This window comes from Ascaphus truei, chromosome 5 (assembly GCF_040206685.1).
Source record: "Ascaphus truei isolate aAscTru1 chromosome 5, aAscTru1.hap1, whole genome shotgun sequence".
NCBI lineage: Eukaryota > Metazoa > Chordata > Amphibia > Anura > Ascaphidae > Ascaphus > Ascaphus truei.
Window position 1 is genome coordinate 276615279 of NC_134487.1, and position 18664 is coordinate 276633942.

The window sequence follows — 18664 nt, forward strand, 5'->3', positions numbered from 1 at the left end:
GGTTGGGGTAATTTTTATATGTATTGAGGGGGGTGGGGTAATTTTTATATGTATTGGGGGGGTAATTTTTATATGTATTGGGGGGGTTGGGGTAATTTTTATATGTATTGGGGGGTTGGGGTAATTTTTATATGTATTGGAGATATATTACTGGGAATGTGTGTATATATATATGTACAGTGTATGTGTATGTATTGGGTAGGTGGGGAATTTGTATGCATTTGTGGGGGGGGAGGTTGTATATATTTGGGGGTGGGAAGTTTTTTGCATTGGGGGTGGGAAGTTTTTTGGTATATATCTTGTGGGGGGAATTGTGTGTAGGGGGGGGGCGGAATGAGTGAGCTGGTGGGGTAACTGACGGAGGGAGAGGACAGAGGGGGTGAGTGAGGAAAAGAGGGAGTAAGAGTGAGACGCAGGGGAGAGAAATACATGCGAGGCGGAAGAGTGAGATGGGGTGAGACGGAAGGGAGAGAAATACATGGGATGGGGGGGGGGGAAAGAGAGGGGGCTCATGAGGTGTGAAATGGGGGGAGGGGTGGCGGGCAATACCGCCGACACGGGGGGGGGGGAGGGGCCCTGTTGAAAATGTTTGTCCAGGGCCCCACGATTTCTGTTGGCGGCCCTGCGTGTGTGTGTTTCATCATCTTCAGCCCTTGTAGATCCATTGCTGGATGAAGGCCTCCCAAATGATCTTCCAGATACTGTACTAGGGTTACAAGCCTCTCTTCTCCATGTTGCTCCAAGAAATTTTCTGATTTTGTGCTCCCATCTTAGTTTTGGTTGTTTTCTTGGCATTTTCATACCCCTTGGAATCAATTTTTATCCAACACTGGTCATCTCTTCTTGACCATATGTCCACCCCAGGGCCGGATGAAAGTCTTTGTAGGTCCTGGGCACTCCTATAATCGTAGGCCCCCAAAATAGATCTATAGATAAACCATGGGACAGAAACGACTATCTTCATCTGCACTACTCTGAATTGAGAATGAGCTTTTGCAAAAATTTAAATTGGAAGATGTAGTCTGTCATTTTGCTAACAAAAAGAGCAGCAAAGTGAATGTTTAATGTAGATCAGAGCTAATATCATTAAGCTTAATTCAGATATCTAACACTCTACATTGTACTATTTTGTTATGCAGTTACGCGGCTTATTACTAATGCTTGATTATTCAACTTTCCATAATATTTCATCATTTAATGTAACGTTACACACGTGTATATATACTTCAACATTTGTACATGTATTATTATAATAAAAAGGCTGTGTAAAGTAATTCAATGAAAGCAAATTATTACCGGTTTTGCCCGATTATAAGGCGACGTTTTTTTCAATAAAATTATATTGAAAAGTCCATACTCACCTTATAATCAGGCTCTGCGGCGGAGTGCGCATCCGCGCCTGTGTAAGCTATTAACACAGTAGCTATCTGCGCATGCATGAGAGCTTGCGCATGCGCAGACGGCTACTGTGTTAATAGCTTACACAGGACCGAAAGGAGGGCATGCGCATGCGTTCCTTTCAGTCCTGTGTAAGCTATAAACACAGTAGCTGGAATTGTGGTGCTGTGATCGGTAGTGAGGAGACTTTCCAGCTAGCACTGGAAGTAGGGGGGGGGGGGGAAAGCCCTTATATTCAGGGTCACCCTATAATCAGGCAAATGCGATAAGTTTGATTTAGCAGTTTTCTTTTCTCATTTTTGAGTACATACAGAAAAAACACATAAAAGGGGGAGCAAGGGATTAGATAGTCAATAATAATAGATATGAATATATATGCAATCTCGACCAGTGGGGGTAGGGAAAATAGCACAAATATATGATCTTACTACTCACACGGCCATGTGTAAGTAAATACACAACAGAGGTATCTTTACTTGTCTTTATCTTGTCTTTGCTTTTGACTCTTCTATGGAAATTCTTGTCCAGATGGTCCTCGGATCCTCCCAATATCATATACACAATGTGTAGGGAGCAAAAGATTAGACTAAATACTTTCGCAATATAGCAGGGGGATCAGCCAGGGGAGGTTTGGAGTGAATAATGCTAATAATATCACAATACTCACACGGGCATGTGTAAGTACATACACAACGAGGGGTTTCTGTTCACAGAAGAGATCTCTATTTTTGTCTCCATATATATATTTGAATTTAATGTATATGCTTTACAAAGTGATGGACCAATGGTTCTATTTTAAAGTTTATGTTTGAGCATGAACACCACTCACCCCCCAAAAATGAACATGGTGCAGCGTATAGTTTTATTTATAAAAATGTTTTACCAGGAAGTAATACATTGAGAGTTACCTCTCGTTTTGAAGTATGTCCTGGGCACAGAGTTATAATGGTTACATTAAAAGAACAGGGTTAATCAGTCAATTCACAGACATTTCATGGACAGATAGAGTTGGAAAATTGGGTACATGGGATAAATGCCTGGTGAGTTTCAGATTGAAATAGAGAAGCTTTAACATCACCAAACATCAGCGAATGGCAGCAAACGGCTCATGGTATAGTGTTACTGATATTATACCCGTCCACCCTTCCAAAGCTCTGTCCTTACGGACAGTATAGCATTATAAAAGTAGTCCCACACACTGTCCTCTAACAGTGTTGCCATGTTCAGTTTGTGTCCTCACAGTAACAAACCCACAGCACTTCTTCCCAACAGTGGTTGGGTCTAATAGAGTTTACAAGTGTGGACACACATGGCTGTCTAATTGTATTTTGGATACATTCCTTACTGCCGTGTTATTACATAGTTACATAGTTACACAATTACATAGTAGATGAGGTTGACAAAAGACATGCGTCCATCAAGTTCAACCTATGCTAAATTTAGACAACAGATTCTTTATCCTATATCCGTACTTACAGTATATTGATCCAGAGGAAGGCAAACAAAAAACCCCAGTGATATATCATCTAATGATATATCATAAGGGGAAAATGTAATTCTCTGTCATTTAAGGCAGGTCACTTTATCTCGGTGACAGAGGCACAGAAATTAGATTATAAGCCTGTCGGGTCAAGGACTCGCTTATTTGGACTCAGCCTGTTACGCTTGGATAAGTGGAAACGAGTTACAGTGAAAATACGATCTCCTCTTCTGTGCTTTGTTTGTCTGTTTGTTTCTATCACTCGCATATTTTTGCCGCACGATAATGTCACCTTCCAACTGCACCTATCTAGCAGGTACACTACATACAGTGGGGAATGCAAGACCAGCTAATAACCCTTTGGGAGTGCTGGTGGGACCCTCCAACACTCTCGACCAAGCGATCTCTCCATCACCAACAACAGAACAGAACGGGTTCTGCGCTCCAGTGGATCTCAACCTAGAAAAACCAGAGCAACTGGATTTTTGATGTAGCTACGTCATGGAGCCCCTGGATTGCCAGACCGCGTGGCAGCTACGTCTACAGGGTAGCCACAGGGTGAAAACAAAAAGGTAGGAGTGTGTGGTAAGCTGCATAGGTTAGGGCAGTGTTTCCCAACTCCAGTCCTCAGGAAACCCCAACAGGTCAGGTCTTAGGCCTCGCTCAAACAGAACGCAATGCGACGTGATAAGCGCGCGCACGTTCGCCACTCTTTCGCTGTGTTCTTTGGGAGTTTTCAAACAGAAAACAACCCCCGGTGGCGAAGTGCAGCGTTGTCGCGGCTGCAAATCGAGCTTTCAACTGAAGTTGAAATTTCAAGCAGCAGCTGCGTCACATGTACTTCGCCAGCCAATCATAAACACACTTTTTTTTTTTTTTTTTAAGTTACGCCAGCAATCGCGTAATTCTGTCTGCAGGGGATGTTCACACATCGCCCAGCAGACAGAGGCTCGCGAATGCGCGTCCGTGTAGCAGCCTGTTTGATCGAGGCCTTAAGGATATCCCTACTCCAGCACAGGTGGCTCAGTCAAAATACTGAGCCACTGATTGACCAACCTGTGTGGAGCAGGGATATCCGTATGACCTGACGGGGGTTCCCTGAGGACTGGAGTTGGGAAACACTGGGTTTGGGGAACTTCTATAGCACATCCAGCACCAGTAGAATAACTACAATGGTACCTAATTTTATGTGGAAAATGTGTGGACTTGAATGGAGTCTGAGCACTTTCCCACTGAAATGCTTTTTTTTTTTTTCTGGTGCAGAACCCCTCAAGTCTCAGTGATTTCTGTCCTCTCTGACTACCAGAACCGAACCTGCATCGTGTGCCTATGTATTATTCACACTATAACATCAATGTGGTGCTGTAACTGGGACTGAAGTTTTAGCCCAGAAGTGTACACTCTCCCTCTCGGCGCAGTGCGTGCGCGCCCCCCCATCCTCCTCCTCCTCCTCCCACCCTGGGGCGCGCACGCCGGCGTGTCCCCTGCGCGCGCTCCCTCAGAGCCCCGTCGCGTGGTCTGCCTTGGCTTCCATATTTGCAGTGGTATCTAGGGGGGGGTGGAGAAGAGGCCGCCCGGTGACTGAGCAGCAGCGCCCGACCGTGCAACCCCCCCCACCCGCTGACTTACCGACGGAGGGAGCGTGCAACAGAGCTACCAACCTCGGTGCAAAAGGGGAGCCCCGGTGCGTGACAGCCCGCTCCCGCCGGGGGGAGGGGGGATATGGCGACTCAGGTGGAGGCTCCGCTGCTGCTGCCGCCCGTGCAGCCGCAGCCACTGGAGGAGATGGGGGAAGACCGGCGGACACCGGAAGGGAACCACCGGGAACCTGATCCTTCCAAGCAGTCCAAGGCAGACGCGTGTGTGCGCGGGGAGGAGGAGCCCGAGGAGGGGCCCGGCCGCCGGGAGTTTGTGGAGGCCCCCCCGCCCAAGGTGAACCCCTGGACCAAGGCGAGCAGCGGGGCAGGGGTGCAGGTGAATGGGCAGCTGCCGGCAGGTGAGTGCAGATCCCCCCCGAGGGGAGTGGGTCAACGCAATAGCAGATGTGCTTTGATTAAGGAGGTGAGGGAGGGGTAAGAGTTTAGGGGGTACCCACAAAAGAGCACCCAGAGACTGTAGTGGGTTCATGCCTGTGTTAGGGTTGTCCTTTGCTACATTTCCCCTACATCTTTAAGTAATGGGCTTCTTTAAAACCCCACTTCCTTGGGGTAAGACCAATGGACATGACTGTGTGTGTGGTGGTTGTTCTGTTAGGTTTTGGGGTGTTAGCGTGATTGGTCGAAATCCGATGGCTGATGTGGATTCTGTTAATGGGAAATGTACCAGAATGTGGTATATGGGGAGGGGACGGACACGAGCAGATTGTACTGTGACATGGTCTTTAATAGGAAACTCTCTAATAAGCGAGGATCTCTCGGACTAAAAGAGGTGAAGGGGGTGGTATCTTGGAATAGGGTGGACACGATTCCGGAATCATGTGGCTGTGTGCATAGCCGGTTCACTGGCTTCAGGGTGCGTTAACACCATTTCTGGAGCGTTTTTCTAGATGCTATCCTGAAGCCACCCCTTCATATTTGGTGCATACAATCCGGTGGGGGTGTTGCATGTAGGGTCACCTGAGTGCTCCCCATGACTTGTGACACGACTGGGGTATAAGGGGGGCGGTGACCAGAGAAGAGGGGGTTATACATGGCGCTTTGATGACACTGCAGTCTGACTTGGTGTGCCTAGTTACCCGGGGGGGAGGGGGTAATCTACCGTCACCAGAGGGTGGGGATAGTTGGCTTGGTCCTCCATGCAGCATGACGTGATATGAGGCGGGTGGCAAAAAGGGGAGGGTTAACCCCTTCAATGCTGAAGTTGCAGGGCCATTTTAGTGCCGAAGGGGTTAAAGAGAAGTCAGAATGCACGCAGCCGCCTGTTGGTTCGGTCCCGGTCCAACGTTCCCTTTTCGGAACGCCCCGCCCCCGGCTGCTACCCAGCATTCCCCTGCAGACAGACAACGTGGTTTCCCTCCCAGCCGGGCCAGTGAGCATGCGATCTTTGCTTAGTTGCTTCTGTAATCACACATTTGTATGGGGATACTCCCCCACTCCACTCGCCCCAAAACCAGTGCACGAGTTATACATTCATTGCCCTTCATACACACGAGAGCGGATACAAAGTAACCCTGGCAAATAAACCCCAACTTCCTCCTCCTTTCCTCGTGGCTCCTCCTTGCCATGTGAGCCTGTGCAAGGCCTGGTGAAGTTGGAGATTTTACCCCCCAACGACTCGCTATGCCAGGCGATGGGCAGTAACCGCGTTTATTAGAAACCTTTACGCCCCCAAGCTCCCGCTAATGGCTGGGATCTTGCATTGCAATGGTGGTGATATGAGGCCTTGGCTTGTGTCCCATGCTTTTTTGCTGGCACTTCGAGGTGTGGGTCTGCACTGCTCCTCTGCAGTGTGTGCAGATAAAAATAGTCTGGACTAGTATTCCCACCCGTGAAGCCAGACTATAAGTAGCAATGTGAGCATAAATCTTTCACTGGTACAGGTCTTTTTGTGGGAGAGAGACAGCATGTTTCACAGGGTAGAGTAGGTAAAAAGCTGCTATGGGAGGGGACTGCCCTTCGTGAACATGTGCTGCTGAAGACCGCGACTGTCTTTCACACCCTCAGGTTAAACACGACCTCCATTTTCTAACGAGAGCCACATGAATTATTATTGAATAAGCACATTTTAACAAAGTTGGAAGCATTTGTAGAGCTGCTTCTGGCAATAGACAATGTTCATAGTACATGTGTGCCTCCCCACAAGCATGCATGTTTAGGCTGGATAAACTGTTCACCCACATAGTGATAAAGACGAATAAAGCTAACGCAGAACCTCCTGGTCCAGTAAGCATAAGGTGTTTTTTGTTGTCGCCTTTATTTCTCATCTTGACCCCCCCTGTCTGATTAGTAAAGTTGTATAATAGTTCAAAGTATTGATGTTTGTGTGCCACCTTTAAAAATAACTATTTTAAAATGGCTTTATTACTCAGAATAAGGATTTGATGCCAAAGTTGTAATGTTTCACAGTCTATAATTAGCAATGACACAAGTGAGCTGTCCCTAGCAAAATAGCATGTTTTATATTGCATGCGTAAGTTTTTTTTATAACATTATTATATTTGTGTTTTCTATAACTGGCTTAGGCCTGTATTTGTTAAGCTGTTGTCTACCTGGCCTCCCCAAAGATCGTACATACACATCCTAAAACAATGGAAAGTGGCACTCCATAAGTAATCTTATTTATAGGCATCCAGGCAAAAGGGAAAGTATTAACATTCATTGATATAGTTGAGACAAGCTACATCTGTCCCTCAGCAGTTCTTCCCTGCCCTCACCCCCCCCCCCCCCCCTCAACCCCAAAAAATTAAGGGGACCATGGGACATCTCTCACAGTCTCATCTTGTGTCTTGCAATTTCTCCAGGTCTTTAAAGATCTGTTATAAAGGCTTTAGTAATCAGTTCATGTGTCATATACCGTTGACAGTCAATATATCAATTACTTACACAAACAGTGCAGACCACTCCCCTTGAAAATTTGCACACATACATATACCCATTGTTATATGGAGCAATAAACACATTAATCATATATATATAATTTATTTTTATTTATTTTTGTTCTGTGTCGGTATTGTGACCACTTCTGTTTTTAATTTTTTTCACCGCACACCTTGTCCGGGACAAGTGCAATATTGGGACATACTAGTGAAAAATGCAGCCTTTTTTTCCTGGAACTGCATGCTGAAACGGTAGGGCTGTGCACAGGCAGCTTACTTGCCACCAGAGCTTTGAATCTAGTGTCCCACTATGCCTTACACTGAAAAATGCCAAACAGGAGTGGAAGGCTCAAAGTATTGTGTGATGCTGGATTTGAAGTTTTAGCGGTGAGACGGTCACGCTGCCCGCGCACAGCCCTGGAGTTTCAGCATGTGCTCCAACGGAAAGGAGACTGCATTGTTCACCCCAGACTAGATGACAGGGGTATGGTTGTGTGGCTATTAAGGGGTGTCTGTGGTCAGAATAACGGGGGGGGGGGAGCCTTGACTAGTAACTTGGTGGTATTTTTCCAGCTCTGTGTGTAACTAACCTCCTAGTGAAAAGGACGTTGCATGGCTAAGTGCTTTGCTTACACATTATTGCAACTCCTATATATGTTGATAGGTGCTCTCTTAAACTCTTCACATTTTGACTGGCCAGATTGCATGCGTCCTGTTCCAGTAACCTTTTTGGCTTATTCAGGAAGTTCTATATTTACATTATTCAATTTTTCTTGCATGGATCCGACAGTCTGCGCAGTGTTGTACATGAAATTTTACAAACACCGGAAGCCCCTGTCCAAAAAAAAAACCGGGGGTACAAAATCCTACATTTTGTTTGGTGCCTGGAGCACAATGAGGTTGGGTGACCCACTCAGAGCTGGTTTGTCCCTTTGGAGTAATCACTTTGAGCCTGGTCACTGATTCTGCATTGTGATGCTGGTAATGGTTGCAAACACAGGTTATGGTGGGTATGACAAAAAAAAGAGCTTTCAAACATGCACAGTTATGCAGAGAGAGAGAGATTAACCTTGGGTATGTCTGCAACCACTACCAACTTAGTGATTTTTGAGGGCAGCTGTTGGCAAGATCAACAGGGCGGATGAGGGAAAATACTTTTTTCCTTTCAATTTGTAGCAGAAAACATAAAATGAGCATTAAGAGGTCACATTTCTATTCCATGACTGGGGACATTTTAAGAGATCTGTTTTGTTATTTACAATTTCTGTCAGCAGCTCTCTAATCATTTTTGTTTTGCACAGGTTTTGTTGCCAACAGATTAACTTACCAGGGACATATTGGGTGATATAACCAACTCCTGCACTGCCTTTCTGGTATATCCCCCTCAACACCTTCCAATGGGTACTGCAGAACAAAAGTGACTTTCAAGGAGTTAATACTAATATGACAAAATCATCATTGGCCATGATAAGCATATACCCCACCCAGCCCAACCCACAGACAGCGTGCCCTCCTGCTGTGTCAGCATTAAGGGCAGAACTCCCACCGTCTAAGGAAAAAAATGCACTCATGGTTTGAGGTTGAAAAACAAGAGGAGAACTTAGCAATGATAATGAGCCGAACTTCTAAATTGCATCACAAACTTCGACTCTTTGGTTGTCTCCTTTGATGTCGGCTTCATAGAAATGAACATGCTTTTTGTTGTCTTAGTACTGGGTGTAACAGTAAAAAATTTTTTTTATTTTGGTCAAACTTTTCCTTAAACACTAAAACACACAATGTACACTCAAGACGTGAAATAATTTTTTACTAAAAGCTTACCAGCTATGTCTGGTCAATTTACAGTTCTCTCCTACCAGCTTTTTTTTGAACTCCTAAATAATAAAATATGACTTTTTTTTTTTTCCCCCTTGTAATTTGCAGCCTTCACCCAATTGATTTACTTGCTGAAACACATTCAACAATAAGACAATGAAGAATTAAAATCTCCCCTCCCCATTACACTTTAGTGTATCACTCAAAAACATTGGTTTGCTTTCATAATAATTGAGGTACAGTCTGCAAAGGTGTCTAAGGCTGCGCTTGTAGTGCCCGCGATGGTGACGCGTCGTCGCTCAAACAAATAAATTGACTCCATCGCAAGTGCTTACAGTGAGCGCGATGGAGTGGCAAAAAAATTGGTAGCCGGGTCTATTTGATTGTTTAGAGATGGTTGCCACATGTGACTGTCTCTAAACCAATCAGAGACCGCGGCCCGCCCCCTTTGGTGACGTCATTGGCGACAGTCGCGGAAAATTAAATTACAACTTTCGCTGGTGGCGACGGGTGACGTCATCCGTCGCCAGCACTATAAGTGCGGCCTTAGGCTGCAGAATGAGTAGCAGAGCCGCTGAATCCAATATGAACCCATGCCCTGGGCAGCTTAATTGGCCGGACATATCTCAAGTGGCAAATCAACTGCTTGCAAGTGACCATAATTGGCCAGCCATTGGCAGACTATGGCACCATGCATCTTTTTAATAAAAAAAACATTTGTAGATGAAAACTTGCACAGTGGAAAATAAAATACGATTAGGTGAGCATGTGGTCATCTCATGGTATGGACTGCAAACACATCATTAGGCCTCGGCCAGGCTCCCTGCTGGTGTGCTGAGGCGCAGGGAATGCGGGTGCTTTCCCTGGCTTTGCGGTTGCTTACCGCACGTGCCATCAGCGGGGCGGGCGCGTCACTGGCCGGGGGCGGGCCAGTGACGTCACGGAGCTGGTTCGCCCTCATTGGGTGAACCGCTCACGTGACCGGCCTGTCGCGGCGGCAAGCGGGGGAATTATAAATTCCCCTAAGACCTACGCTTACGCGCGCTTGCGGAAGCATAGGTGAGCCCCTACTAAAGCCGCTCTAATTGCGGCTGTAGGGGCTCAGTGCTGAGCTGGAGCGCGCGCTAGCGCGCTTCCGCAAGCAAGCACTAATCATGGCCGAGGCCTTAGAAAGAGTAACCAATGTTAACAGGTGTTTTCCCATGCTTACATGGTTTGGTCACACAAGCACTTATTCTTCTCCATTCCAGATAAATACATATGATTTATAGATGCAGAAACTTGGACACCATAGTTCTATGTTTTGCATGCTGTCCCGGCAAATGCTTCTTTTTCATGATTTCTGGCCATACTGCATAGGGTGAGTGACACAAATGTGTGCTATATGTGCACAGGGAAAACTAGCATAATTGCAGAGTACATATATTGTAACCCAGCAAGTGATTTCAGTGTTGTCGCCTTAACTTGTGCAGTGATGGTTTTGAGTCTTTTCTTTATTACACATTTTTCCCCACAATACATAGGAGTGAATGCATTTTTTTGAAGAGCCTGGTGTTAAATGCTGATTACCAGGGACGGGCACTTTGGTCATTACTGACTTGTAATCCCTAGTGTTGCTCCCTGAAACCTGATAGTGTGGGCTCAGAATTGTATGGGGTGTGTGATAACACAAATCCAATTTACTCCACAACTTGCACTACTGTTGCAAAGGAAATGATAATACAGATAGAAAGCGATGTTTAAATACAGACTCCTTCAAATAAAGAACAGATTGCATGCAACTATGGCAGGCATGTGCTTTTCTCTTTACCGATCAGAAGTACTGAAGGGAGAATTTCTGAAGGAGTGCTTTTATTATTGATGGGATATAAAGCCATTTGGTCAAAGTTTGTGACTTGGTCTCTTTTCAATACAGTGAAAAGCTGGGTAATGGACACTTAGTAGTGAGTGAACCTCAACTGTATTGAATAAGGGCCTATGTCTTAAGGGCTGCATTATACTTTATGCATTATGTATTATTTACTAATGTGATTGGTTGAGAGATGGCGCTCAAAAAATCAGATGTATACTCTATCCAAGTATAGGTATTAAATCCATAAGTATCCGGAGTGCTATGCAGATATCCCAAAAGGCAGTCCATATAGTATATAACCCAGGAGAGAGAAGGACCTAATGGTGTCCACTTGACAACCACGATAATTGGCCACAATATTTTCCCCCGTAAGGGATAATGTGTTAAATATTCCGCAAACGTAATGCGATACAGGGCTAAAGCCCATTACCTGCCAACGTAATCCAGACACTCCAGGGTGTGCAGTCCATCGATGAGTAATCAATAGATAGTGTGGTGAGGCAGGAGCACAGCCAGAGACCGCAGATGAAAAAAAAATATGAAATATTCCAAAGCAACTCCAAATAAAGGTGTGTTTATTGTGTTAGCTCACAATATGTAAGGGGGAAAAAATGCACCTACGCGTTTCGTGCTAAGCGCTTTATCAAGATGTAGGGCAGCAGTGTGCAAACTGGGAGGGCGCGCCCCCCCCTCCCCAAGGGAGACGGGAGATTTTTCTGGTGGGGGCGCGGGTGGTTGCAGAAGTCCCTCTCTGTCCCCCAAGGCATTTAAAGTAAATGCCGGGGGACAGCTTGAGGCCTCTACAACCTGTACTTACCGAGGTTCAGCCGGGCTCAGGACGTGTGACCATGTCAACGCGGCGTGAAATGCCGCCGCGGGTCACGTGGCACTGCTGCGCGTGGTAACCAGCACAGGCAGAGGGGGGTGCAGCAAAAAAGTTTGTGAGCCCCTGGTGTAGGGTACAAACATAGAGCACACATCTTTTATAGTTACCTTTTTGGCGCCATTCATTGCCAGGAATGACATAATCACCCCGTGACTCAGAACAGTCGGGCTGACGCAACGTCCCTCCTCCTTGGCACTGAATGTCACCTGACTAAGATTGAATATGAAAAACTTTATAGATGAACAGAAACAGACAACAATATTAAAAAATGAAATACAACAAATTTAAACAACGTATGCATATCCATGCCAGAGCAATGAATCTAATGTACAATAATTGTAAGCCACAAATAATGGTAAAGAAAAAATAAATTTGAATACATTTAAATAATCATAAATAAACCATTGCTGTAGCAAACAAGTATTCACATTATTCTGGCAAGGGATAAAGAGTAACCCTTGATTTCACCCTTAAAGGGTAACAATATAGAGACCAAAAAAGGTCTAATGTAGAAATGATATATGGAGAAATGGGTGCTCCAGAGCTGGTGGAACTTCGAGCATAAATGTCCATAATGATTAATCAGGACTAGAGGACAGAATGAATCAAGGAGTGGGTATAACAATGAAGTGTGATATGTGAGTCACCAAAACACCCGTCTCCTGAAGGTAACAAACAAGGATGCCAATAAAGCACCCTAGTGTAACCTCATTGGAGACATAACAGTGGTAATAAAGGCACTCATCCATAAATAATCACAAAATCGATAATGAAATACATCTTACCCACTCCATCTGTCCTCAAATATCCTGCATGGTCCATCCAAATGGCGTGCAATCTGTAGGGAGTAATCCAGCAAGAGAAGAGAGCAAAAACAGTGCACTGCCAGGGAGCCAGGTGGTAGAAAAAATAAAATTCTATTTATTCAGCAACACTCTGTCTCGCCCTATGGGGTTATGTTACTAACACTCCAACGCGTTTCGGACCATATGGGTCCTTTATCAAGGAGTATGCATGAAATGAGTATGTAGAAATGAGAATATACAAATTTACAAAAAAAATATATCCAACAGTTGAATCAGTATAAACCACTAATTTGATATACTGTATAAGGATCAAAAAATCTACACATAAATTAGTTACCCAAAGATCAAGGGTCAGTGCATAAAAAAAAATCCTAATTTCATATAAACGTGTAAATGTACAGTGAACAAACATTCACATGTCAGAGAGCAAAAATATGTTGGAACATAGAATCCCAATCACCATATTAATAATAATACAGGCATACCCCGGTTTAAGGACATTCACTTTAAGTACACTCGCGAGTAAGGACATATCGCCCAATAGGCAAACGGCAGCTCACGCATGCGCCTGTCAGCATGTCCTGAACAGCAATACCGGCTCCCTACCTGTACCGAAGTTATGCGCAAGCGGTGAGACTATAGAGCCTGTTACAAATGCGTTATTTACATCAGTTATGCACGTGTATGACGTTTGCAGTACAGTATATGCATTGATAAGTGGGAAAAAGGTAGTGCTTCACTTTAAGTACATTTTCGCTTTACATACATGCTCCGGTCCCATTGCGTACGTTAATGCGGGGTATGCCTGTACTCCAAAAACTCAAGGAGCCAAAGAATGGAAATCGACCACATTAAATATTTGCAACCCCCATATATATCACAGTTGGTAATTACACAGAACACCTATTAAATATGAAAAGTCCAATAAGGACTTTTAGATAGTAACCTCAAGTAACTAAGTCAGAGGACAGTTTATAATGCTGATATTTCAACTAATAATGATCTATAATAAAAGTGATTAGATGAACAAATAAGAAAAACTGTCTTACTGTTGAACAACATACTATAGAAAATGAGTGAGGTCCCAATCTATATTAAGACCAAGGGGAGTTCTGGTCCTGAAGGTAATGATCTAGACAGCTTCACGCTGATCTAGAACTTTTTAGTTCTGCTCCCTCCTCTGGGTAAGGGTGGTACATACTCAATACATAGGGAAGGGAAATTCTCAACGATTCCCCTTGGGCAATTAGAGAAGTGTTTAGGGACAGGTTGATTAAGATCCTTCTTTATGATTAGACAAAGGTGTTCCATAATCCTGATTTTAAGGCAACGAGTGGTCCGTCCAATATATTGTTGGCCACATCCACACGTTATTAGATAAATAACAAACAAAGTGTTAGGCCAGGTCCCTGCTGGCTACTGCAGCGCCCGCTATGGCGGAAGCTGCAGGGACAATATCCACCCCACAATGGGGGGTGGGCGCCGTTCTGCGCCAACAGAAACTCCTGCTCTCAAGAAAATTGAGAGTAGGAGTCGTGACGGAGCTCTAGACCACGCCCCCCGGCGGTTCAGCCAATGAGAACGAACCTGCTGTGTGACATCACGGCTGCGCCCCATCACGACCTCCCCCCCCCCCCCCCCAATTCCCTGTCTTTCCCACTGCAGACCGGGGGATTCGGCTGCACGCACCGCCTGGGGGCTGCAGCCGTACAATCAAACGTGTGGATTTTGTGAATTTCTCGTGTTCTAGTAGAAGTAAATGTTTCTTTAGAGTTCATCTTAACACATATCTTACATTTCCTACATTTCCTAATCCTTTGTAGTTCGGAATTGTCTAACACTGCAGCAATGAGAGAATGCAAGTTTGTGCCGCTCTCAAAGGAGAACCAAGTTGTACGCATAATCGCCATATATAGCAGTCTAATTTTGCATAAATCTAAAATAATTCTGACTGCAAAGAACGTATTACATTTTCTGTATCACTTTGCACCGACAGTCTATACGCATTTGATAACATTTAGAAGCTATATTTTAAAACATGGTGGAGCCATCCTTCAAACACTATACACTGGCAAATAGCTCATTGATTGTTACATCCTCTGTTTTGGACATCCGTAAACACAGATTTTGCCACTTCTAATAACCTATGCAATTCTTTAGTCACTGAAGGTAACTTAGGACTTTAGTCTTTGTAACTGATTTGATGCTTAAATTTCTGTTTACGATATTGGCTTGTGGCTATTGTAAATGTTGGGCTCTCCAGGGCTAGATGTTAACTTTAAATTTTGAAGCGCGTTAAATATGGCTCACTAGATGTGTATTGTCTAAGCCATTGGTGTGCAACAGGTGGCCCGGGGCTGCATGCGACCCTCGGGGACTTAACCTGCGGGCACTCAACAGCTGGCCACCCTAGCATCCTTCTCTCCCCAGTGCAAAGGGAAGTGGAGATGTTGCTGATTCCACTACTGCCTAATGACCGTAGTAATCACTAGTTCCCAGTGTACGAAGAGTGGAACCGTATTCATCAGAGTGCTGGCATTAAGAAGCCAACTGGAGGGGGTGGGGGAGATGCTCCTACCCACGACTGCAATGTTTTTGCCTGTGCACTGTATGTATATATATATTTGGGTAATGTGCGGCCCTTTTGAGTACTCGAGGGCCTTGCATGCGGCCCTGGAGGTATATCATGTTTCCTACCACTGGTCTAAGTGCTGTCATAACATTACAACTACAGTATAAATAGATTAAGTTGGGCTACACCTTTAACATGCTGATATGTAGCTGGTGGCGATCATTTCTCACACAGGTTCTCCTCCCTTTCTCTTTGTAAATTTGACTGCTCATTTATTTAAAGGAACATCACATTTAAACTGGATTTTCAGGTGTAGTCCCAGTAGCAGCATAATTTAGGACACTGTAAAGTAGAAGCACCCAGAGATTTGCAAAAACTACCGTTTTTAACTGTTACTTTGCAACTTGAAGTATGTGTGTGAGCTAGTTTGTGCTCTGAAAATCCTCACTAAGAAATGCACCGTATCAAAACAGATGAAAAAATGCAATGCACACTGCTTTTGGTTGGGGACCAGTAAGGGACTCCTAATTAATGGAGGGGATAAAACGTAGCCGCAATGCCAAAGTTGGTGATCAAAGCTGATTTTGAAAGCCTCTGCCAGACATAATTAGGCATCCCCTCAAAATGTATTTACATAAACATTCTCATCTTGAAATAGAAAAACGTTTCTGGGCTGAAGCATTTTACATTGAGGTGCGTGATCAGGATGAAAAATGGGAAAGTACATGAAATTTGTGCGCCGGCAGTTTGGACCGGCAAGTAGTTAATGACGATAAATGGTAATGTAATCTACTAACACTCCGTGCGGATCCATATTCCTGTATAAACGCTCTGGATATTCTTGTACTTGTCTTTAGGGCAGGGGTGGCCAACTCGTGTTGTCAAAGGCCACCAACAGGTTAGGTTTTGAGGATATCCCTGCTTCAGCTGATTGAGCTACCTGTGCTGAAGCAGGGATATCCTTAAAATCTGACTTGTTGGTGGCCCTTGAGAACTACAGTTGCCAACCCCTAATTTAGGATATGTGTAGGAAATGCTTACTGAACCCTTTCAGTGACTTTGGAGGTGGCTGCTGTATCATGAGTCCTGCCCCCCCCCCCCCATACCTCCACCCGCCCCCGGGTTCCCCATGGCGTGTAGGAGCTACGTCCCAAAAAACATTGCTGGTTTCCTTAGGGGAGATGGCGTCAATCGTTTCTGTAGAGCTCAGGAACCGATCTACACTAATGGCAGACAGCGCCTCCGACACTCAAAGGGTTAACCACACCTACATCAGTCGGATGTACAGCTGAAGAATGAAGGCCACAGGAAAAAAGTGTGTATTATATAATTATAGCTGCAGTTGTTTATAAATATATAGATGCAGGGGCTATATTCCCAGTCCTTTTAATAAGCATATGTATATAGATAGATAGATGGATTCTGGCACATAGTATCAATGGGTTTAATGTGGCAATCATGTTATGTAATATTAGTGTAGTGGATTGTTTCTCTCTTATCATTGGATTACAAAAAATGTTTCTTCTGCCCGCTGTGCCACCAAAGCGATTGCTGACCCTTCTACCTTGTCACTCGTGGGAGTAACACCCTTTCTATCAATTTGCTCCATGAGTCCCTTTACCAGGGTAATGGTGTTGTTTCTTGCTAGGATGTGTACTTGTCCTTATGCTGGCTCTCTCCTGTTATTACACTAAGGTGACCCCTCCATTACAAGGCCGAGGCATTTTGGCAGGCGGTTTGTATGTGGGTGTTCAGCGTGCGGGTTTGCTCTGCTCCCTTTCTGTTTGTTTGATGGCTGGTTTGGCAGGACTGTGTGTGTGTGTATCGGGGGAGGCTAGCACTGCTGCCTATGCCTATGCTGTACCTGTTTGTATCACTGTGTGAGAGAGAGCATGGAGTGAACCTATTTGCTCTGCCAATCCCTCCAGAGTAACTCTTGTGTATCCATAGAGCTTTAGGATGGGCAGTATGCGTGGAGGAGATGCTTCTGCTGCTGCTGTTGCCCATGCAATACCTCTTGTGTAAAAGAAGTGGATTGGTAGTGCATTCAGTGAGATAGGTGTGATGGTCAAAGGGGGCAGTGCCACTGCAGGCTTCAACTGTTCTGGCAGTGCAACGGGTTGGGCGTCTTTAACTATTCCTACGCCCCCTCAAGCAATACTTTAATTTATACACCTTACAGGCATTGTTCGCACATTACTATTTTCTAGTTTCTGCGTGTATTTACCCCGGACTTTATTACGGATATAGCTAATGTCCCTATTCTGCCTTTGGTTGTTTCTCTGCTTTCTCACATACATTGCACCCGGTTTTTTTCTGCTTCTGGCGAGAGAGCAATCCGACAGTGCGCACAACGGGGGGGGAGGGGGGGTCATTAAACTGATGGCACTATTGCACATAAAGCCCATTAGTCAATGGGAGTTTCTCTGTGACTTGGCACTAATTAACAACCCCCTATTAATTTCAGGTCCTGCTGCTGTATAATATAATATAGACTGTATAGATAAGCGTGATTAGTTAAATCCATTTTTTTTTTTACTTCAGCATGTGTTGTGTATTATTTATTGCCACCACATTTTCAACATTTAAACCAAGAAAACAACTTGTCACCCACAACAAAGTGGCTACTTTTGTTTCGAGTTCAGGTGTATGTTTGGTGGTGCCTACCTCTCATGTAGTGTGCTCTGCTTCTCCCTTCTTATGTCCGGGAATCCTTTGCTCAGGACATCCTATTGTCTTCTAAAGGGAGATTGCCATTGATCTCATAAGTTTATTAGAAGCTGTGGCGTGATTGAGACACACTTTTTTTTTTTTTTTTAAATGCACTGAGTTTACTAATTCCATGCCCTTCGTTTTCTGTATCTTCTTTACTTTTCCTAGCGTCTTGCATCTGATACAGTGCATACGGCATTATTGCAAACCTTGTATGTTCCCTTACACTGTGCCCCTAACATCGTACCTGTTCGTGTTTTGGGAAGTAACCGTGCAGCACGGGAAGCCTGCAAAAAAAAAGTGAAGCGTGCGAGGCTGAGGTGCAGTATGTTGAAGATCATGATTTGAGATAAAGTATCACAATTGTTCTTGTGGGTATGTACACAGTAAGGTTACGCTGTAGGACAAGATTACGGTGCAGTGTGACGTTCGGGTGCAAGAAGATCCGTGGTAGGCCAGGTCTCCAGTGGCCGTTGCTGTGCGGGCCACACACCACAGCACAGCCCTCTGTGGGGCAGGCCCCAGTCGCCGTGTGGGTGCGCAAAGCGCGATGACGCGTCCGCTGGCAGAGAAGACAAGAATGTTGTCTTTCCTTGCCGTGCTGCGATC

At 44.9% G+C, this 18664-nt stretch overlaps 1 protein-coding gene across 1 annotated transcript in view; it reads left to right on the forward strand.

The window, feature by feature from the left end:
• The first annotated feature begins 4357 nt into the window (after positions 1–4357).
• LARP1 (La ribonucleoprotein 1, translational regulator) overlaps positions 4358–18664 on the forward strand; it is a 55981-nt gene continuing 41674 nt past the window's right edge. The window contains exon 1 of the mRNA XM_075602153.1: positions 4358–4874. Within this exon, the coding sequence (XP_075458268.1) occupies positions 4601–4874 (274 nt within the window). The 5' untranslated portion in view covers positions 4358–4600. The remainder of the gene's footprint in view (positions 4875–18664) is intronic.